Source organism: Myodes glareolus, chromosome 23, assembly GCF_982192425.1.
Source record: "Myodes glareolus chromosome 23, mMyoGla1.1, whole genome shotgun sequence".
NCBI classification, from domain to species: Eukaryota; Metazoa; Chordata; class Mammalia; order Rodentia; family Cricetidae; genus Myodes; species Myodes glareolus.
The window spans coordinates 25,804,682-25,828,650 of NC_142048.1; the positions used below are offsets into that span (position 1 = coordinate 25,804,682).

General features: G+C 41.8%; 1 protein-coding gene across 8 annotated transcripts in view; it reads left to right on the forward strand.

Moving 5' to 3' along the window:
• The window catches only part of Tenm3 (teneurin transmembrane protein 3), a 446,983-nt gene that overhangs the window by 266,080 nt on the left and 156,934 nt on the right, over nucleotides 1-23,969 (forward strand). For all 8 annotated transcript variants that reach the window (XM_085680300.2, XM_087901091.1, XM_085680302.2 and 5 more), the window contains one exon: nucleotides 14,407-14,645. In XM_085680300.2, coding sequence (XP_085536426.1) covers nucleotides 14,407-14,645 — 239 coding nt within the window. The remainder of the gene's footprint in view (nucleotides 1-14,406; nucleotides 14,646-23,969) is intronic.

Sequence of the window (23,969 nt, forward strand, 5' to 3'; positions counted from 1 at the left end):
TTCTCGTCATTTTGCAAGAAATATGTGGATGTGTTTTAGGCAGGAGCCCCAAGTACCTTAATTTTGTTCTTAAGAAAATAATCTCCCAATAATAATGAAATGTTTCATATGCTTGGAACACTTAATTAACTAAAATGCTAAATGTTTGAAGTGAGAGAGTAAAAGCCTTGCTGGGTGCATTGTCTCCACATCATTTAGAAGACAGAACTTCATTTTGAGTTTTATTTATGATATAAAAAGCTTTTGATGTGTTTTTGCCTGATAAAGCTACTGTACAACCAAATGATCATTTTTTTTAATTTTTATTTATTTATTTGATTTTCGAGACAGGGTTTCTCTGTGTGGCGTTGGCTGTCCTGAAACTAGCTCTGTAGACCAGGCTGCCCTCCAACTCACAAAGATCCGCCTGTCACTGCCTCCCAAGTGCTGGGATTAAAGACATGCACCACCATGCAGGAAAAATTGGAGTGAGCCAGGGTTTGTTTTTTAGTAACAAATTAAGATGCTAAGAAAGTGTGTACTAGTTATTTACTATAGGATTAATTTGTTTTTGAAGTCATAATTTCCATAAGTTGTAATACTGCATATTCAGATGATATTTGATTCTGGATAACCAGTAATTAGTACAAAATATTCATAGATGGTAACTAGTTTTTGTGATCCCCAGGGCGAACAAATTTTTAATTACTTCTAATGCATGGCTTCTCTGTGACCTTCATCAAAGGAAAAGGTCATTGAGGCCTTTTCCTTGGTCATGGTTAATGACTCTGACTTCACTGCTGTCCTCTTCCAGATATGACTAGCCATCCAACACTCCTTCCTCAGCAGCAGCCGTGTGAGGTCTCCTTCCCATTTGACTTTCCCTTCCCACGTGCTCTGTGGAATCACGCCTCTGTCCTCCCTGCGTGGAGGTTTTCCGCACGTGGGCTTTAGGTATTTTGTGTGTCTGAGTAGTTTATCTCTACTTACTTTTGCTACATGGTGATTTTTTTTTCCAAAAACTATCTTCCTATATTTAGTATTTCTACAATTTAACTACTGTGGTTTTGCCAGAGTTTCATCCTGTGGTTCCATTACCAATCAGCTGTTACCCTGCCATAGGTAGCTGCGTGTCCTTCGGGCACAATCTGTGGTTTACTGTTGCCTGACTCTATCTTCCTCCTCTACCTTCAAGCCTGAGGAGAGCCTGCTTTCTGAGAACCCTTTCTTCTTGGCCCATAGGATGAAATTCTTGGAGATGCAGTTAACCATCCAAGCTTAATAAGTTCCATTTGATAAGCCTTCTGATTCTGCCGTGACCCTCTTTATGATTTTGTATCATCTCATGTTGTATAAGACCACTTAAAATGCTTCTACTCAAAACCATCCTGTTCCAATTACACCCAGAATAATGTCTTATTGCCACTTTCTGGCCATGGCATATGGGGCAAAGTTCTGGCTTTGAGACAGATCTGACTTAACCTCTCGACATCTGATGAACTACATGACCTTTGCCTGGATACTCGTGTGTTTTCATCTCTTTTTTTATCAGATAGGATTGATCATGCTTCGCAAAGGTTTTATAAAGTTTCATTGAAATGTTACATGCTGCTTCCCATAAATTCTTTCTTCTCCCATGTATTTAGAACAATTGACTTAGTGTTTTTAAGGGCAAACAACCACTACCAAGGCAATAAAGAACCATAAATAAAGTCATAACCACTCCCCAAAAAGATCATGCTGGCAAATTTTGTGAACAATTAGATAGTAACCACTAATTCCTCAGCTGCACTGATTCTTAGATGAAGAAACTTCCAAGCATGGGGTTTTGTTTTGCAGAAAGGCAACAGTAATATGAGGAAGATATTTTCTGAGATATGTTGCCATAGGAGATCAGAAAACAAAGCCTGAATTTTTGTATTCATTCATTCATTCCACATTTTATTGTTGCTGTTATTGTTGCTAAGATTTGCACAGTAAACCACTGTGAAGAAAAAAATCATTTTGTTATGGAAGACCTAGAGATAGTGTGGCTGCTTTGTTTGCATGTTGCATATGTATGTATTGAGTATGTATGCACATGTGCAATCTGGTACATGTGAACGGAGGCCTGATGCCATGTAGGTATCTTCCTCTGTCATTGTCTTAATGTTTTAGACAAGACAGGGTCTCCTCCTGAATCTGGAACCCACTGACTTGGCAAAACTAACTGGTTCAGTGAAACCGGAAATCTGCTTGTCTCCACCTCCCCAGCGCTGGCATTACAGGCATGTGCTCCACACCCGTTTTTCTGTTCCTGCCTCCCCACCTCTGACATTACAGGCACGTGTCCCACACCTGGCTTTCTCTGTGGATGGTGAGGATCCCGACTCAGAGCCCCAGGCTTGCACAGCAAGGGTTTCCCTGACCGAGCCATCTCCCCAGCTCCATGACTGCTTTTGAAAAGATGAGCTGTATTCCAGAACAAATTTCAAAATCGGAATTCATCTGATAGATGATTTTGTTTCACCTTATCTTGAAATCCACTGTGTTTCTGGAAGTTCCTGAGAAATTTTGGAAATTATTATAGTAATATATCAATCAATGCATGTTTTGGCAACAGGATCGTGTATTGGTAGGAATATTTCCAAATTGAAGCCATTAAAGCTATTTTCTCTGAGTTAGAAGGGTTTGGCTTTTGTGGGGGTGCAGTTGGGGAGTTGTTGTAGTTTGGTGCAGGGTATGAAGCCCAAGGCCCAGACAGGCATGCCCTCCCCCACTGAGCTGCCTCTGGAGTGATCTTTCTTCTTCCACAGCCCTGTGGTGGTGGCACACCCCTTTAATCCCAGCACTCTAGGAAGCAGAGGCAGTCAGCGCTCTATGAATTTGAGGCCAGCATGGTTTACAGAGTGAGTTTCAGGACAAGTTTCAAAGCTACAGAGAAACCTTGTCTCGAAAAACAAAAACAAACAAACAAGATCTTTATTCTTCTTATTTGGGGACAGAGCTTTACCAAATCTCCCATGCTGATTTTGGACTCAGTCTCTACCCCAAGTAAGCATTGAACATGTCGACTTTCTGTGTCAGCCTCTGAAGTTGCTGGGGTTGCAGACCTGCACCAGAAGGCCTGGCTAAGAGTCCCTTGGTAGAAGCTCTGTCATTCCTGTCTAATCATTCCTGAGCAGATATGCATTCACTTTGCATATATATATATATATATATATATATATAGAGAGAGAGAGAGAGAGAGAGAGAGAGAGAGACATAGAAATATATATAAATATTATATAGAAATATATACATATATACATATATCCTTGCCAGGTGTGGCGGCACATGCCTTTAATCCCAACACTTGTGAGGAGTGATCTCTGTGAATTCAAGAGCTGGGTGTTCTATATTGCAAGTTCTGTGCCTGTCATGACTACAGAGTAAGACCCTGTGCCTAAAACAGTGTGTGTGTGTGTGTGTGTGTGTGTGTGTTATACTGATCAAATTGATGCATACTAAGGTGCTGTCAACGTATCTTGCCATCCAGAATTGTTCTCATTCTTCTAAAGCTCACGTCTATAGCTAAAAGTCTTTTCTTCACCTGCAGTGAACTTCCATTTCAAAGTGCATTGACTTGAAAGAACTTTTCTGCTCAATTTTAAGCATGGATGGCTGTCAATAATTAAATGAATTAATAGCAGGTAAAGTCATGTCCAAATAGCACATAATACATTTGAAGCTATTCTTTTTTATTTTCCTTTCAACACATTTGGCACATGGCCACTGCCGTGAGTAGGTCTAATATATTAAACTTTAAATATATCCATAGTATAGATTCATATGCTTAATATCATGTCTATTCTGCTAAAATAACTAAAATGTGAAACAAATGCTGTTCATCTGTTTGAGCCTATTAATAGTAGTGTGAAAAAATAACTTTTTATCATTCTGAGACAGAATTTCTAAACACCCTCACACTTGATTCCAGCGTACCTAGATAGCTACAATAAATTACACTGGAGATGCTGTGCTTCCTAGGATAGCCCTATGCTTCCTGTTTTATTTGATTTAGGGATTTTTGCTTGTTTTTTTGTTTTTGAGGCGAGGTTTCATCATGTAGGCAAGGCTAGCTTGCAACTATACTTCTACCTCAACTTCCCAAGTATAAGTTCACATTAATATGGAAGGAGTTGCTCATATTTTTACCTAAACTATCAAGAGCATTTATCTCAAACCATTTTTTGTATAACTGCTAATAACTCATATTAATTCAGGTAGCAGTAATGAAATTATCTTGTTTATAAGCTTTTCATTTAAGACGTTTTTTTTCGTGCGATCACCTCCTAGTGTGAACGATGTCCGGAGATAATAGCACATCAATTCAGAAGTGAAATAGATTTGAGATCCCAACGTGCTCTCAGCATGAAGGGTCGTTTATCTGTGTCACACATATACCATGTCACAGCTAGGATCCGTACATATTTGTTCCTTGGTTTTAATGTCCAAATACAGAATTTACATCCTTCTGTTGATACATCCTTGGGAGATGTTTAACTTTCTTGTCTAAATATTTTTATCTAAAGCTTGTAACAAAATTAACTTTCTCTAATACTAAGAAACCATTTGGATAGTAAATATTTCTATTTTGTAGTTCTGTAGCATATTACTAACTATAAAAGTTTTATAAATTTATCACAATATTACCTTTATATGCACATCAAAATAATGCATTTTGAACAAACCAGTTCTTAGAATATTTAGACGTTCCCATTCGTGCATGAATCTGTCTTTCTTTTCTAGAATCATCCGTTTTAAAATTTAACATGATAAACCGTCAGGATACAAACAACACTCTGGGGTTCTCCTTTACTGACAGCACACTAAGAGTTGTTGGTTGTTTCTAAACTGTTTGGTCTTCTCAGTGAAGCCAGGTCTTCCAGTTTGGAGGTCCCATTTGCTAATTTGTACTCTTAGTGATAGCTTGCAGCCAATGCTGCCTCTGCGGCCCCGCTGCCTGTGGAACTCGCTCTTAAACTAGTGTTCTGTCCACTTTTAACTCTCCCCTCAGCAGTTAAGCACTCCGCGGTAATGTCTCCTGCTTACACCCTGGAAAGCTCGTTTTAAGAGAAATTCTAAAGGATCAAAGTAAAGGCTTGAACAGTAATAGTAAGAATTCACTGTGGGTTTTCCTTTTTCAATTATGTTGGCATTCTGTTCCCTCTGAACTTGAGTGACAGAATTTTTTTTTAGAGTGTTTTTTTGTAGATCAGAAGGGACCCCTGCTGTGAGCTTTGCTAGGGTGTGGTAGTGCTGCCTTGGTGGCCAGCCCTGGGAAGATGGCCTTGGTCGCCCGGTCTTTGTCCACACTGGTTTCAAAGAAGGAAAAAAAAAAAAAACAGGAGAAGGTCGGGCTGCAGAAGAAAATATTTCTCTCCTTGTTTCTCAGAAAGTTGATTATAAAGGAAACAAGGACTCTGGCTTTATTTGTATGGGTGCATACCTGGTGAATTTAAAATATTTATTGTTGAGCTTGCCAGAAGAGTCTCTGCTAGTAGGTAAAAAATAAATAAATTTTAGTACCAGCTTTAAATTAACAAACTTTTAAAGAGAAAAACATACTATTCCAAACAGAAAGGTTGATAAATGGAAATAGTATTGACTTCTCATTCAGTGAAGCAAAGCGTCATGGGAAATTTATACGCCTAAAGTGAATTGTTCCCTGGACTTAGCCATGCTTTAGATTTCTAAGTGTTAGATTTAAGAAGAATGGAGATGTACCTAGTGAAGGCTCTAGGGACGTTGGAAGTGCCCCTGATATGGGTGGAAACACGGATACTAGAGAAATGAGACCAGAAAACAGAACGCATGTGGGTGCCCCAATAGGTTGTAAAGTTAGGTGCATCAGCATGGTAAAAACAGCAGTGACGTTAGAAATAACCAGTAATTAGGGTGGAGTTCTTAAAAGAGGAGCCCAAAGATAGAATAAAATAAAATGAAAAACATAAGCAAAAGAGGTTAAAGGTTAAAAAAAATGAAACCAAAGAAAAAATCTAAAAATATAATGACATAAAACAGTAAATGATATTTAAGCTTGTCTGAGTCTAATGAATTGAGCCTTGAATTGTACAAGTTTCATTTGTTCCAAGTTGACTCCTTCGACTCCACTGTGGGCAGTAACTTTCTAAACTAGGGTCTATCGAATTGATTTACTTGTGTTATACAGCCGTGACAGGAATGCCAAAAGTAAATTTAAGCTAATAATCCAATACATTAATACCTTACTGTAGGGGTTCTTACACTGCTGCCCATGTGGCTCAACACCACTCCTGGAAGTTCCATTCTGCCCACATCCATTCTGCTTTAACAAGCCCGAGAGGACATTGTTGTGCAAGCTAAGTTTGAAAGGTACTGTCTTAAGCTATGGAGTGGTCTGTTGGTACATGTTGCTCATCCTTACTCCAGAAGACAGAAGGTCACAAATTCTGCCCATACTTGTGACTCAACAGTCTGTCTTGGTTTTTTTGGTTTTGTTTCTTCGTCTCGGGGACAGACAACTGTGGCATGCCTGTACAGTGGCAGGCAGGTGTAGGCTCCTGAATGGAATGCGCAACTGACTCTTCCATTCTTTAGTTCAGGAATTTCATGGACTTTCAGGGCCAGCATCCTCGGGTGATAGACTTATTCCCCAATCTATTGTCAAGTCATTGTAATTTATAGTGTTGGGCGTCTCTGGGTATGTATAGAGAATAAGTTGCTTAAAGGTGTGAAAAAATGGCTTTAAATAGCAACGAATCCTTTTCAGGAGCTAATGAGATGACTCAGTGAGTAAAGTCTTGCCATGCTTGCCTGAGGTCCTGAACTCAGTCCTTTGGATCCCTGGGGAAAACTGGGTGGGGCAGTGTTTGCTTATGGTTCTTGTGTTGGAGAGGCTGAGAAAGTTGGGCAGCCTAGCATGGCATAGCCCTAGGTCCCAGTGAAAGATGACCATGTCAAAAAAAAGATGGATGACTCCTGAGGCATGGCACATAGGTTGACTTCTCCCAAGTCACGACTACACACAAATGCATGTTCACACATGCCTGCCCATACACACACATACCACTCACACCATATGAATGAGCTTATGCGTGAACTTTATCTAGTTTCTGTTTATTTATCCATAAGAATTTAATATTTCTTCACACCATTCTCTTTTCAGCTTTTAACCAATTGTGAATATGTTAAATATACACCTGACAGATAATTCTGTTATATTTGTAATGTAAAATTTAGAACTTGGTAGTGAAAACTTCAAAGACTAAGGAACAGGGTTAAGTGTTCAGAATGCCTAGATCATAGTTCACATTATCTCTCATATAGAATTCATTTCAAATACATGCTGTCAAATTGTTTGTGTCTGATTTTCTTTCTTTGGTACTAAACAAAGACTTGAAGAACACAAATAATTAAGTGAGTGACAGTAGGGGAAATGAAAATAACACAGTAATAGTGAGATGTTCTATATTTTAATTTTATTTTAAAAGTATCATAAAATGAATCCCAAGAAGCTGAGCCATTGTTTTGACACCAAGTGGATTAAACTATTTTGAACTCAGGAGTTAATTTTAGCTTCCATGCATTTTCAGGTAAATTTAATCCACAAGTATGGGATTCATTTGCTTTAGATCTGAAAATGTCATTTTGGGAGAGGCGTTTGATGTTCAGGAAATCTTGTGAGACCTTTAATAAGCCTCTTAAATCCAGAGTTACGTTTTGCCGGAAGGAAAAGGAACCTATCTGTGCCTTGAGTATTTCTTACCTCTTAAATGAAAACTTTGGGCATTGGAAAGATGGAGAATCTGGCCAGATGCAGCCAGACTCGCTACCATGTTGGAAATCAGAGCATCTAATGTGAAGGAATAGACATCAATGTATGTCCTGGGAGCTGCATTTAAATTCTACAAAGGTCAATGAGAGCAGAGCAGTGAGACATTTCATTTAGACAGTTTGGTGTAAACCACCCTCTTTGTCCAACAAAGACGCTAAGAGGAAAAAACAATCAACAGAACCTGTGCAGTAGTGACGTCTACCCTATAGTGTAGTGTGCAATAGATGTACACTGTTCGGTAGTGTGCAATAGACATACACTATACAGTAGTGTGCAATAGACGTACACTATACAGTAGTGTGCAATAGATGTACACTATACAGTCATGTGCAATAAACATACACTACACAGTAGTATTCAATAGACATACACTATACAGTAGTGTGCAATAGATGTACACTATACAGTCGTGTGCAATAGACGTACACTATACAGTTGTGTGCAATAGACATACACTATATAGTAATGTGCACTAGACATACACTATATAGTAATGTGCAATAGACGTACACTATACAGTCATGTGCAATAAACATACACTACACAGTAGTGTGCAATAGACGTAAACTATATAGTCATATGCAATAAACATACACTACACAGTAGTGTGCAATAGACATACACTACACAGTAACGTGCAACAGACATACACTATACAGTCATGTGCAACAGACATACACTATACAGTCATGTGCAATAGACGTACACTATATAGTCATGTGCATTAGATGTACACTATACAGTCATGTGCATTAGATGTACACTATAGAGAAGTGTTCAATAGATATACACTATACAATTGTATGCAGTAGATGTACACTATACAGTATGTGCAATAGACGTACATTATACAGTTGTGTGCAACAGATGTACACTCTACTGTACTGTGCAATATAATAGAAATATTTTCCAGGTGTCTTTGTGTCCTTATCATAGCCTTCCAATGTGCCTTAGGGCACAGGATCCGAACACCAACTGCCACACTCTTTCTTTTCATTGTTAATCTCTACAAAGTATTTTAATACAATATAAAACGTTGAAGAAAACAAACTGTTTTCTATGCAGATAACCGCATATGCATTTAAGCTAATTAAAATTTCATTTGGTAGCTGCGCACTTTTCTGTTTGATTTTTTACTTTCTCTGCTAATCCCCCAGTGAGGAAGTGTCTCAGATGACTTGGAATACTGCTACACACATTTTCCAGAGGTATTTTTCATTCGGGTGCCTGAAATTTCTAACTTCTTAAGCCATTTACTTCATATTAAAGGAATAACATGATTATCTTAATCCACTGGAAAAAATATAACTATTAACCCACTTTTCTTAGTGGCTCATAAGTGTGTCATAACTTTCATAATTTTGTACTTTGGAACTAAGTGTTGATTTATTGATATTTTATGTGATAGAGTTTAGAAAGGCACATTTAACAAATCCAAAATGTCTTCACTAAAAAAAAAATCTCTCGGTGGTATTTTGTGTGGTTATTAATTAGAGAGACAGAAATCGGAAGTGAAGGGTTGCACAGAGCACAAAAGCAAGCGTGTGTTTGGGCCTGGGGGTCAGAGTAGAAAGAAACAATGGCTGTCCCTGGAGAAGGGAGCTTGGACTCCCAGTAGGCAGGTTAAAAAATTGGATGTGGCAGTGCCCACCTCTAATCCCAGCCCTGGGAGGCAGAGAAAAGAGAATATGGTGTGTGTGTCATGGGGTGTGGGTATGGATTGGCCACCCTGTCTGACCAGCTTCAATCAGTGATGCTGTCTCACAAAGTAAAGTGGAGAGCAGAGGGAGGGAGCCGCTCCACAGCCACCACGCACACACACACACACACACACACACACACACACACGTATACAGCACACATACACACACACAAACGCACAGTGGGGCAGGGAGGAAGAATGAACTTATCCACTTGGACAAAGAGAAAGGAAGAAGCCTGCTGTGCAGAGAAGGCTAATGGGTCCTCTGCTTGAATACCCAGGGCAGAAGAAGGGGCAGGCAGGCAGGAAGAGGAATTGGAAATTATTGAAAATCCTCAGAGAGACCCGAAGGCTGGAGTTACTAAGCAATGACCAAGAAGACAGGAAATGGGGGCAGCAAGAAAGAAGAGGAAAGCCAGTCTTTGTCCCTACTAACTTTGTAGTTGTGACATGACCCATACCCAGATACATCACAGACTCCATTAAAAACACAAACTAGAGCCCAGGGTGGGGGTGGGATTGTAAAGGTCGGTCCAAAGGCAAATCAGCAAAGAGACAGAGCTCTCCATTGCCAAAGACAAAAGAGCGAGCTTTAGTTTTGCTCCACGTCGAGGAATCCTTTCCATTGGTACAGTCGCCGGCTGCACAGCGTGCCAAGTTAATGAGGCAGCGGAGCTCGGTTCTTCCTGTCCCCTTCTTCTTGTTGTTGCTAAACAGAATCCCCCTCCCCTCACGCGTCCAAAGCCACAAAGCAACCCTTAGTATTCGGTGACCTTCCGCACCAGCTGTCTTTGGGGCTTTGAAATTGATTTTCCTCCTCTCGGTCTCTGATAGTCTGTCTTCAAGTGTGCTTCTCTAGTCCATTGCCGGAGTGAAGACAGTGGCACAAACAGCTGAGGAACTAGAGGCGGGCGTCACGCAGGGCATCATTAGAGACACCAGAACGAAACCAGCCCGCTCCGGTGTGCCCTGTGGTAAAAAGCAGCCGCTGCTGCTTTATTGCTAAATACAATTCGGGAGGGGGCATACTCTCACATAATCCGCTTCTTCTTTTCCTTTCCCAAATATGGTTTGAGGAGTAAAGAAAAATTCAATCTTTATTCTACAACCCTCATAACGGAAGCCAGGACACAACATGTTTTTTTAATAATCTTTTTTTGCAGAATTTTTTTATATGTGAGAAGCACATTTTCATAACTGAATGCCCTGGCCAGGAGCTGGGGGACCATAGGCTAATGACATGCAGAGACGGGACTCATGGAGAATTAGGTGACAAGATCATTTTCCCCAATGGCAAGTCAATATACATGCTTTGATTAGCTGAATCTCAATCTTCATGGAATACTTGTGACGTTATGAACATAAAGGAAGTGCTATTGAGCCTTAGGGGAAGCGCAGAAGGACGTACAGGCCCGTATTGATGAGAACATAAACCTCCCAGTGCCTTCTCATTTATACATTGCGACAGTAAAGGCATTGCTGCCTTTCAAAAGACGGCAGGCTGTCGAAACCTCCACACTAGCCCAAATCTACCAGACGTGTAACCACATGTTTTCTGCTGTGGGAAATACATAGACATGGACGTTTCCTTCTCTGCCTAAAAACTTGGACACGTGTGTTTGCCATGTCTGTTTGAGGCTTCATGTGACCTAAGTTAGCATACAAATGATGATTTGGAAGTAAACCAACTTCAACAGCTTACTAATTCTTTATTTACATATTAAAAAAGTATCTGAAAAATCCTGAACACCCATTATTAAAATGGAGGATGCTAGTGAGGTGCTCCTTTTTCAATACTTTCTAAACGCTGACATTAATTAAGCCCATGCCCTAAAACTCTTCTAATTTGCATAGCCATTTAGATAGATAAGGCGAAAATACCTCACTCCTGGGAGTAAAAGTGAACCCCCCCAGAAAATAATGTTTTTGACTTGTAATAGAAAAAGCAATTGTATGCATTTAGTAAATTAGAAACCCTTTGTAGGAAACGGGTTTTCATTTCCACTAACATAGATCAGTAATGTTGCTGAGGATTTGAATCCAGAGCTTTGGGTCTTTTCAGGCACATGCTTTTCCTCTGAAGTCTACCCCAGGATGGTGCATTTGTGTTTTTAGTGGTCTATCCACGTTGCACGTTTTTAATCTAAAGACATAATTTCAGGGCAATTTAAGCCTAGTGTTTGAAAGAGTTCCTTGCCGGAACCACCAGTCACAGCATGTGCTGGTATCTCGGGTTTATAGATAGAAACAGAGACGTCTGATTTGAAGTCAACATCTCATAAACTGGTCATCTCACCATGCTTGTAGATATTCACGTGTCTAGTGTCTGCTGGGAAGGGCTGATGTCATGGTCTTGAGTCTCACAGACTCAGGTTCAAATCCCGTCTGTCATTGAGAAGTTATTGAGACCACTTCGTGTCAGTCGGTGTGTCGTTGCTGTCACAAAATAACTGAGGCAGCCAAAGGCACAAGTGGTTCATTTGAGTGGAAGATTTTAGTCTACCATGGTCTGCTTCATTGCTTTTAGGCGTGTGTTACATCAGAAATAACCTGCTAGAGAGGATAGAGAGGAATAAGGTCCTTACTTTATCATAGTCAAGAAGGGGGAAGGAGAGGCACAGAAAGTGTGGTGTACACAGAGAGAGAGAGAGAGAGAGAGAGAGAGAGAGAGAGAGAGAGACAGACAGACAGACAGACAGACAGAGAGAACATGCTAGGGCATTACCTGTTGACCTCCTTGCATCAGGTGGGCTTCGCCTCCCAGTTTTCACCACCTGCCAATAATGCCCTCCCTTTCTGACTCCTCCATTCGATCGACATACTGATGAGTTTAGTAATCACGTAACCACCATGCTGGGTGAGTCCCACCCAGTCAACCCAGCCATCTTGTTCCATTTCCTGAAGACTGCCAACCCGGCAAATCTGTCTTTATCTTTTCTTTTCTAAGCACAAATATACCTAAACCCATGAGCTTGTTCCCTCCTCTGTCCAGCACTCCCGTAGCACTTACTCTGTTTGAAGTATTTTATAGTCTTCTACAATCAATTTAAACCTCACAAGTCCAGTGACAGAACAGTACAGAGAGAGGTTAAGGAACTTTTCTCAAACACGCCTTGTGAATAGGAAAGATTTAAACGTTAGCAGTCCAGCTTCCCAGGTCTGTGCTATGAACTTCTTAACCCGTTTGATATATTTAGCCTTTTTTAAATACACCGTAAGCATATGCGGGTTAAAATGGAAAATGCTTAGCTCTGAACCCCGTAAATACATCTTACATAAAGGCTATACCGTACTGCGCAGAGAATGAAAGGGTCCTTCTAACCTCTTGAATATGAAAAATTATAGGCTGCTGACTGCATGGGACACCTTCAAACAGGATGTGATAATAGTTTATGTTAAGGCTTGGGTGTGAGCAGTGTTATCATGCTAAACAAAAGCCAAGAAACGCGGAGTGTTTTTCAGTGTGAACACTATGACTGTTAGGAGAACATGAAGCTGAAGTGGTCGTGTGGTGGGGAGTGGATCCGGGCGGAGCTGAAGTGGGGATGAGGGACTGATAAGGTCAAAATATATTTTATACATGTATGAAATCCCCCAATCAAAATGTATTTTATACATGTATGAAATCCTCCAAGATTGAATTTTGAAAAGTCAAAATAAAAGAATCTTAGAATCGGTCACCTTTTCCAGAGACCTTGTACTCAGGGTTCTTGGCATCTGTTCCTTTAATTGCTGTTAAGCATTTGCAAGCTGCAGTTCTGAGACCGTTTGCTCACTGTTGGACGGTTCAGTTAGGGAATCTGTCTCTGTGACTGACAGGCCACTGCGCTGATCCTCTCTGTTTATTTAGACTTGGTCTTTAAACTGTGTCCTGTGATTCTCTCCCTCCGCCAGGCCCCACAAGATTTACCCTGCTGATGACATTTGACACGTGCTAAAAATAAAACAGTTGACCACCTCCGAGCCCTGACCAACTGCCCTTGCCAGGCTTAAGGGCCCTCAGCAATAGGGGAGCAGGCGAGAATGAGATCATTTCCATGGATACCTTGAAAGTCAGTGAGGCAGCAGAACATGGGCGGGACATGGGCACATGCTTCTACATGAGCACACATTCTCCTGCAACATGCTTACAAGCACAGCTATGAACCATGACTAACTTTATAATATGATTCAGAGGAACTGCTCACGAGGCAGGCCATTCTTCATTGTACAAGTCAGTTCTCACCGTTCACTGTGTGGGTTCCAAGGATGTTACAGCAGGCTTCTGTTCAGGGGACAGTGTGACTGGGGTGATCTTGTAGTTTCTCCAGATGTCTACTGAAGCCATAGAGGATACTTGTGTGCATATGCCCTGACATCCTTGGAGCCCACACGCAAGCTGTCTTCCATACATGCTCCATGCTGTGGCTGTATGCGCGCGTGCACGCGCACACGCACACACACACACACACACACACACACACACACACACACACCTTAAACAAATAAATAAATAAATAGATGTAAAAAATAAATGTCAGATGAGGCAGGGCTTGGGATGTGTTTCCGCTAGTAAAGGGCTTGCCTAGCACGTGGGAGACCTTGGGTTTGATGCCATGTGCCTCATAAACTAGAGGTGGCGTGGCACCCACCTGCAGTCCCAGCACTCAAGGTCGGACAGAAAGATCAGAAGTTCAAGGTCATCTTCAGTTGCAGAGAGACTTCAAAGCCAGCCTGAGTTACCTTAGATCTCCAAACAGAATGAATGAGGTAAATGAGAGAAAAGGGGAGAGACTGACCCTGCAGAAGACACAGAAGAGAGTTAGTCTGTGTGTGTCTGTACTTTGTTGTTCTTTGACACTCCTATCTACATGTCTGTGTCTCATGACGATATTCTCCCTTTCCGCAGGCATTTCCTATTCAAAACAGGGACAGGGACGACGCCACTGTTCAGTACGGCAACCCCGGGTTACACGATGGCATCTGGCTCTGTTTATTCACCGCCTACCCGGCCACTTCCTAGAAACACCCTATCAAGAAGTGCTTTTAAATTCAAGAAGTCTTCAAAGTACTGCAGTTGGAGATGCACCGCGCTGTGCGCTGTAGGGGTCTCGGTGCTGCTGGCCATACTCCTGTCCTACTTCATAGGTAAGAGCATGGTTTAGCACTGTTTGTCTGTCAGTTGATGCATTCTAGTATTGTGTTGTTAGTTTGCTTTATTTCCTTTGGTCTAGAGTATATGATGAGGTATTGTCTTGAAACGTCAATGTTGTTGACATATTGGAAGTCAGGAAATGTGTCAGTAATTTCCGTAGATGTGATTAGTACAAATACTGACTTGGTAGACAGTTCATTTCCTTAAGTGCTAAGTGTATTCTTAGATACAAATGGTTTTTGTTATTGATGTCATCATTCATGAAATATTGGTCACTATGACATGTCCTACAGACAAACTCATTCCTGACCTTGCAGGATTCAACACTAGGTAGGAATCTCCTTCAATCCATGTTCGTGAATGGGACTCTCTGATCTCTGTGATATAACGTGTGATTCCATGAACTCAGCTGTCTACATGTAAACCTGATCACTCAGGACTATTATCTTCTATTCAGGAACACCCCCAAAGAACTGAGCCTTTTAAACTAATGAGTGGTTACATGCTTGTTCATATAGGTGAGGTTTTCACCTCTTCTAATGCACTTAGTCAAAACCCAGATGCTAGAGCTCCTGTCTTCCTTTTGTTTAATTATTTCATAATGTATTTGAGCATTTATACTGCTGGCAATGGCTTTCCTAAATGTCAGAAAGGCTACATGGTATTTTGATCTGCTTCTATGGAAAAGGAAAAGCCTTCCACATTGAAATGCTAATGGTATCCACTAAGATAAATCACAGGCTGTGTGGTTTATACACCAGGAACAACAGCCAGCCATGCATCTCCAAGTTTACAAAGCAATTTGTGATGCCCCATGAAATTCTATCACTACAGACGAGTATCCTGGAGCTCTGAATAGAACGCTCTATGCTCTTGCGGTGGGCCTCTCTCTGCCAGTCCCTGCAATGTTCCTCGGATATAAATTACGTACTTTGGAATGTGAAGTAACCATTTTTGAGTCTCTGTGGTTAATGGAAATGCAGAACTCTAGAGCATGAAAGAACTTGGGAGATAATTGAGTCAGGGATGGCAGCCGTGTGGCGTGTTATGGACTGTTATTTCGAATTCTTCGACCGTGGATGACATCACTAATGATTCAGAGCTCAGTTTCACTCCGAACATGGAGACATTCTCATTATCCTCATGAGAATGTTCAGGCAACCCCGCAACAGTCAGCAGCCGTCAATCAGAGGGAAGCAGGATGAAACACATCCATCATTTTATTTTTTTTTTTTTTTAGCCAAGTTTACTTTCTTCTCCAAAGACAGCAGCCCAGGCACCGTACACCATAGCATCACACCCGGGTGAGACCACATGGTGCTTCTGATTTTCTCGGCAGCATTCGCATCAGGGTTAATTTCTAGTCCTCAATTAGAAAGTACCCTGGCCATTAAGAGAATCCTCACTAGTTAGCTGTATAAATTATTTGTAACTGTCAGAAGTGTGCCGCCGAAGAATTTTAAATGAATTTGAGATGTGCGAGTCTTACATGGAACGTGACCAGTTACCCATATGAGTTTGTAGGGTTTTTTATTTTATTTTATTTTTTTGATTTTTGAGACAGGGTTTCTCTGTAGTTTTTGGTGCCTGTCTTGGAACTAGCTCTTGTAGACCAAACATGATGCACGCCAAATAGATGCTGTGGCAGGGCTGGCATTTGGCGTTGGGCTGACCAGTTCTGTATCTGTTGTGATTGGCAAGTGTCTGTCCTTGCAATGGTTTGAAAGTTGGCTGGATGTGATCGTATTTTATGTTTGTAGTGTGACTGCCAAGAAAAGTATGGCTCAGTGTGATTTGCATGGTGCCACTTGCATTCTCGCTAAGGGATCCTTTAATAAATATGTTTATCCAACTTCTAAACAAAACCTCAAGAATTTGCTCTTTTCTGCATTGCCTGACACATTGTTCAGCCATCAGCATCGCACTTTGCACCGGCTGGTCCCACTGGTGCCCTTTTCCCTTTGCTGCTTGTTTTCTCCACGTGGAAACATGAACAGTCTTCATGTCCTGCTTTTGGTTACATACAGGTGCTTGCAGGACATACAGGTGATTGCACTAATGTCGTGGGAAGAAAGGAGATGAAATTCCAATGGCCGCTAGCAAAAATTGCTTCAGCCCCCCGGAAATTCCGCTTAGAATTGTCATTGACTTTCCAGTATTTAAATGCCTCTCAAACTGACACGACTGGTCTTCAGACCAATAGAACGTGTCTTCATCAGTTCGTGTGATACATCATGTTTGGTTAAAGATGCTGCCTTCCCCCTTGAGAACAGACCGCTTTTCTTGGGGAAGGTTGTCCTTGGCTGGTAAATTTGCCTGTTAGGCAGAGAAAGAGGGAGGGAGGGAATGAGGGATAGAAGGGCGTAGAGAGAGAGAGCGAGGTGATGCCCGCCTGCCCAGCCAGATCAGTCTAATTAAAGGCAAGCGTCACTGGAGAGTCAGCGTCCTCCTCAGGTTGACTTCACCCCACTCATACAAATGACCCATCCTTAGACCTTGCTCTTCCATCACTCTGGCTGATTGTTAATGTGAAGCAACACTTAAGAAACGAGGGGTTTAAAAAGAAAAGCTGAAGGAATTATTCCAGAATATTCAAGAATACTCTTTCTATCTTCCAGTACAATAATGAAAGGTTAAGAATTGTGTCCGTCCCCTGTCTCTTTCCTGAGATGAAATCTCAGGAGGGTCAGGGTGGGTAACTTCTAAAACATGGGGAGGAGGGGGAGGCACGCAGACTTTGTTGCTTGTTCTTCCCTGTTTCTATCAAACCTTCAAAGAATACAGAAAGACCTAGGAAGAAGGTGAAAATTAATTGCGATCATAGGACACCGCTCTTAGCTCTTAGGTAGGCAAAGGTGCTTGCTGCTAAGCCCAACTGTCTGATTGATCCCCGCACCCAGCTGAAGGAGAAAGCCAGCTCCCTCAAGTTGCCCCTTGTAGCTGTTTCTCCATGCATGTATGCAGCTTGAGATCTGTGATGTACATTTATGTTCACTAGTCTTTTCTCGGGTATTTGCTAGATGCTATGTATATCATTTTACTTATTGGCTGCTTTTAAGTTAACTGGTCCCCAAAACGCAGTAACTGTTCTATGCATGTGACAGTGTCTCTGTTTGTGTGTACTCATTTGATCAAACTCTATACGCTAGAAATTCTTTGAAGGAAGCTGCTGCACAGGTGCCCTTTAAAGGAAGGCAGGTGCACTTTGAACTTTGTAACCCACTTTGCTGTACTCTCATTTACATATCACCAATGCTGCGGCCGACTTTATATTTTATCATTACTTTTAACCATTGCCGATCTCTTCCATTCAACATTTTTTGTTTTAATATATGACTAGTTATAACTTTTAATGTTTGTTGGTCATTTGCAGTTCTTATTTTGGAGTTAGACCAATTTTCCTCCATTTTCCCATTGGAGGTTTTCTTCTCTGTATTTTTTTGCATTGTGTATTTTTAGTTCATGGGGGCGTGGCATGCACATAGCACAGAATGTGTGGGCAGGGCTGAGGACAACTTTCAGGATGCAGCTCTGTCCTCTGACTTGGTATGGTGCGGCTCTCAAACAGATTGTCAGGGTAGGCAATGAGCGCCTTTACCCGCTGAGTCATCCCATTGGTCTTCTATTCCTTGTGTGTGTGCACACGTGTGTGCATGTGTGTATGTGTATACATGTGTCTATGTGTGTGTGTGGTGCATGCGTGTGTGTTGAGAATGGCTAGGGACGGAAAGCAGTCTTTCTATATAGTTCTTGCTGGTGTGATACTGGCTCTGCAGAGTAGGCTGGCCTCAAACTCACAGCAATCCTTCTGCTCCCCCCTTCTCCATATTGAGATTACAGGAGTGATCCGCCACATCTGGCTTCTCCGCTTCATTTTTATTCTATTTTATTTTACCTTGAAGCAACATTTAAGATGTGAATGTTTTGCCTTCTATGTTAAATATTTTTATAACATTATTAATTTAATTGTTGATTAGATATATCAATTTTCCTTGCAATTTATAGCTTTCACACCATGCTTATAAAGTCTATTTTTAATCTAAGAAGCAGTCTAAAAATACTCTGAAGTTTATTCAGGAACTGCATTACTTTTGATTGGTGCTCGGCAGAGATCCAGGCCCTCCTGCACGCAAGGCAAGTGCTCTCTCAGTGACCCGCAAGCACTCTACTGGTGAGCCCCACTCCAGTTCCTCCATTACCATTGAAGTCAGTATTTTACTATATCCTCTGGTAGATATTAAGAGTCCAAGTTGGCTCTCGTTCTAGAAACTCAGAGTCAAGGTATCAAGCTGAGTGTAAATCATATCTTTAACATTACATGCTTCCCTAACCCTTCATGGCTAAAATAACAAAAAAGCAAAGAAGACAAACACATAGCTTTAGCTAAAATACTGAGCCAAAAACTTTATGTAACCAGGTTTTACTTTATCTACCAGTGTATGTGGGGGGACCATATATACGGCCACACATTACATGTGTGTCTATGTTCATGTGGAGTCCAGATGTCTTCATCCGTTAATTTCCACCGTATGTTTTGAGAAAGGGCCTCTTGCTGAGCCTGAAACTAGCTCATTGTATAAACTGACTGGCCAGAAAGATCCAGATAGCTGCCATCTCTGACTCCCCAACACTGGGGTTGCAGGCATGTGCCACCACTCCCAACACGTCACATGGATGCTGGTGATCAGAATTCAATGCTTCACGCTTACACGGCAGGCACTTTGTTGACAGAACTATCTCCCTAAGAAGCGCATCAATCTTTTTTTTCTTGAACTGGAGCTTGAGAAATGGCATGTGGGGTGGGAAGGCAGTGAAGGTAGGGAGTGGGGAGGGTAGTGGGTGCCTGATATTAAAGAGAGGGAGGCATATGAAGAGGAGCTTGGCATATCAGCAGCAGTGCCTAGGGAGCACACACCAGACATTGCTTGAGATTACATGTGAATCTCCTCATTTAATTTCCGGAGCCCAACATTTTATCTCCATGTAACTAAAGTAAATCTGTTGCTTTAAAAGGAATCCTGCCTGAAGTCACATGGCTGAGACATGAAGGAGATGGGTTCGGAAACTGTCTCGTACCCCCATTGTATTTTGTCTGTATTCCATGAGGTTCCTATAGAACCGGAAACAGGAAAGAGATTTACGAAACGTAAACATTGCAGTGAAAACTTATGCCGTCTGTGCTTGTGAGGTGGCTTTCAGGGCATTCCAGAAGAGGTGATGAATGAAGTGTAGGTTTGTGCCCTTCACACCTGAGCGTGCCCAGGGGCCACCTCGGGATCTCACTGATGCCTGTAGTCTGAGTCGGCAGATCTGAAGTGAGAACCGAAGTTGTGAATTTGCAGCAGGCCCCCCGGTGCTGCTGTTGGGTCCACAGAACATACTGGGGCGTCGAGGATCCCCGTAGCGCTGTCAGATGTTCCGTCTGATGCTAGAAATGCCCTGTTGGCACACTGTCCAATTCATTAGCCACCAGTCACATCTGGCTGTTGAGTGCTTGAAGTGTGGCTCATTAATTTAATGAACTGAAGTTTCCCTTTCCCTCTTAATTAATTGAAATTTGAGCAGCCACAGGTGGCAGGTGGCTACCATTTGGAGACTACAGGATGAGAACACTGGTAGTAGACAAGGCTTAAAAGGGGAGATCACGAGGCCCCTTGGCGTGGAGGGAGGAGCAGAACAGAAACCCTTGCTGATGTGTAATGGAGTCCATGTGTTGTCATTCTGCATACCCCAGTTTAAGGAAGAGCAGAGTTCTTCTCAGCAGTCACGGGATGCTTCCCTTTCTACTACTGAGCTCCCAATTAAAATCCTCTCGCATGCCTGACCTTTAAGGCGATAGCCCCTTACACGATGGAGATCCCTCTGACTCCAGAGCAAAAATGTGAACTCTAATACTGATTGTGGAACTATCAAAAAATACCTGACCTACTTTGCTCTTCCCTAACATGTTCGTCTTCCCCCTTTTTTGATTCTCCAAGATGGCAGTTTTCAAGATGAACAGTAACAAACAGCACGGGCAGGAAGACGACTGATCTGCTGCTCGCTCGCTGTTGGCTGCTGTTTGCCTGCGTGGTTATACACTGACTCGGAGTCTTGATGCTCACACTTTCCTTACAGAGGACTTCCCCCCCACACACACACACACACTCTGGTGAAGGATAGCCTAAAGTTTTCATAGAAAAGGATCCAGTCCATCGTGAAATGTGACCATGAGTACTATCATTCAACACAAATCAAAGTCAACGCTGGACTTACACCATGTCAGGCTGTGACCAGCCTTTTCCATCAGCTTTCTCAAAAGCAGCATGATTGACAGTCGGCTATATAGGCTCGGTACCACTAGGCAGAGCCTGAAGCTCCTCTGTTGTTTTCCCCTCACAGGGACCCTCGAAGGAGTCTGCGCATTGTGTTAGTTAGTTTTCCCATTGCTGGGGAAAGCATCTGGAGAGAGGAAGCGCTCATCTTCGTTCACAGTTCCAGGGTACAGCCGGAGACACTATAGCAACAAGGGCCGCAAGCAGCTGGTCACATGGCATTCACAGACAGGAGGCAGAGGGGCATGAATGCCCATGCTTAGCTGGCGGTTTCGTATCCTCAGCTTTGGTGCCCTGGTCTGTGATGTCAGATTTAGGGGTGGTTATCCAACGTAAGTTAACCTCATCTATAGCAATCACACAGTGGTCGGAGCTTTGTCGCCAAGGTGATTTTAGATACTGTTAAGTTGACAGTAATGAATCACCAACTTGGTCATCTTTCAGCCTAAAGAACACTGAGAAAACAAAAATATTATCAAAATATTTGATGCTAGAATGGTTTCCTAGCTTCTTGCCCTTTTGACTAGGTTTTCCCTGAACCAATAATTCAATCGACAGCAGTTGTCTGTCTTCCCATTTATAGTATATAACTCAGTGATGGTTATACTCACCGAATTGTCCGACTGTCATCCTGACATTACTGTCACCCCCTAAAAAGGAACTGGGTCTTTTAACAGTCACTTTGCATTTCTTTGTGATAACACAGTCGGATTTTTTCCTGTAGCAGAAAAAAAAATTACTGAATTTTTTTCTGAGGTTTCTAAATTCGTGTCCCAAAGACTATAGATAATTCAGCATTATTTTTCTTTTGCGCTCCTTCCTGACACGTGCTATTAACCAAAGAACCACGCGAATTTCCAATTCTCCTTTCCATTTTAAAATATATATGTGTTTGTTATTTATTTCCACTGAACAGCTGCTACCAAGTGAGTCCTAAAATAGATGTTGTCATCTGTCTGCTAAAAGGGCTGTTTAGCGACAGGAGCGTTCCCTGAACCTAGTAAAAAGCAGCCCGCGGAGCCACGGTTCAGTGCAGTTAGGATTTCTTAGCCGTTATCTGCACTGCTTTCGAGCATATTTGCATTTTTTGAACATCTCTACCTTTCTGTGTACCTAGAAATTGATTACGGCACCACTTAGATGTGTGCAACTGAGGGTCAGAAGGAAATGCACGCCAACCCTTTATGCATCCTGGAAAAGCAACCACTTAAATATATATGGCAAAAATAAAACACGGGCTGACATTCTTTTCTCCTTTCTGGACGTGTCTTTGTAATAAAAGCACTGTTTTAGTGGGTTGTAGGACACAGCCATGCCATGAATCACAGCCCGGTTTTCACTACAGCGTGTTCCGTTAACCCTTTGAAACCTAACATTCAGGAAAAAAAATGTATTTTCCCTGAGATAGAAAAGGAGCTGCTGCTATTTCATTGTGTTATAAGAAAGCGGTGTTGCCTGGATTTTAGAGGCAGGATACTATAAAGCATAAATTTCTCAATCGATATTTTGCTTTTGTAATTGCGAAATTAAGACACATTAAAGTATGATTCAGTGGTGGATGGAGGTCCAGAATAAAACAGCTTACCTGAGGGGAAGGGGGAAAATAGTGATTTGATTAGACATGCCTCAAGAGCACTGAGTCTTTGAACCCGAAAAGGAGAAAACCGAGCGACAACCGAACTCTACTAAACTGTGCTTCGTTGTGTTTTGTCCCCAGTGAGAACGGTGCTTTAAGTCTGCACGCTCTTTCCACGCTCACTGAAGTTTGGCCATATCACGTGTGTTCTAGCCTGGCTTTCCGTGGGAAGTCTTAGTGGTGAATTTTCGTAAGACTTTGTGTTTCCATGTCTAGCCCAGAAACAGAGAAAAGCACTGCAGGTCACGCAAAACCCAGTGTCGTCTACTCCCAGCTCTGTGATATCCTAACAGTGGTTCCTCTGCTATTTGGTTTGCTCATTTGTGATGGTATAAATTTTTGTTGCTTTTTATTAGCATGGAATAACATATTTGGTTTTGAGTTGATCCTATGTCATATTATTTCCACAAAAAGAAAAGCACTTCCCAAGCCAGGAACTCTTGCAAGTGGTCATACTCCTCTTTCCCCCCGGAAACAGTCTGGTCACTCTTAGCTTGATATGAGGCCCGTTAAAATAAATAATATCAAAAATACAGTCTCTAGGCAGATTGTTTTTCGTTTGAATATAGGAATCTCTTGACTTGGAAAATATTCTAGATCGGTAACAATTAGAAAAAAAAAATTCAGCTTGTGCTTGTGTTACGTGGCTTGTCTGTAACGCCCAGTGACATCTGTGTCTTAGGCTATCATTTCTGTAGACTGTAGCCAGAGCTCCGAACCCTGACAGTTAAGAAGCACAATGAAGTACTTGCTTACCCTACAATGCAGAAGTTCTCAGCTGGTGGGGCCACTGCATCTGCTTTTACATCAGTGATCCTGAGCGCAGTGCATTCAGAGAGAAACACGCAAAGAGTAAGGAGAGGAGCTGTAGCTACTTGCAGAAGGGCGAAAGAAGGACTGTCTTGGCTGCTAGGAATTCTCAGCCACTTTACTCTAAAATCTTCATGTTCCCGACTCCATAGTCAACGGCTCCACCTTAGAAGTGAACAGACGCAATGACGCTAAGACATTTTGTGGATGTGTTACATGTTTATTGATCCCACATCTTCTACAAATGTCTACAGATTGCTCCCCTTGTCCTTCGGTCCGTCCTTAACAATAAGGGTTCTAAAGTTCTTCTTTGATGCCTTCAGTTATGTAACAGGCACCCATCTGAATAGGAAGCATTCATTCATCTACCTGTCCGGTGACCGTTCATTCGTTCAGCGGGTGTGTTGATTGGTGACCGCTACAGAAGACACACTGTCACAGGTTCAACTGTGCTAAGAGTATAGTCAGTGCCCTCTTACAGATGGTAATATTTTGAAGGAGACATTAATTGCAGTTACCATAGCTACTTAAATATAAAAGGTGAAGAAGGATGGGGT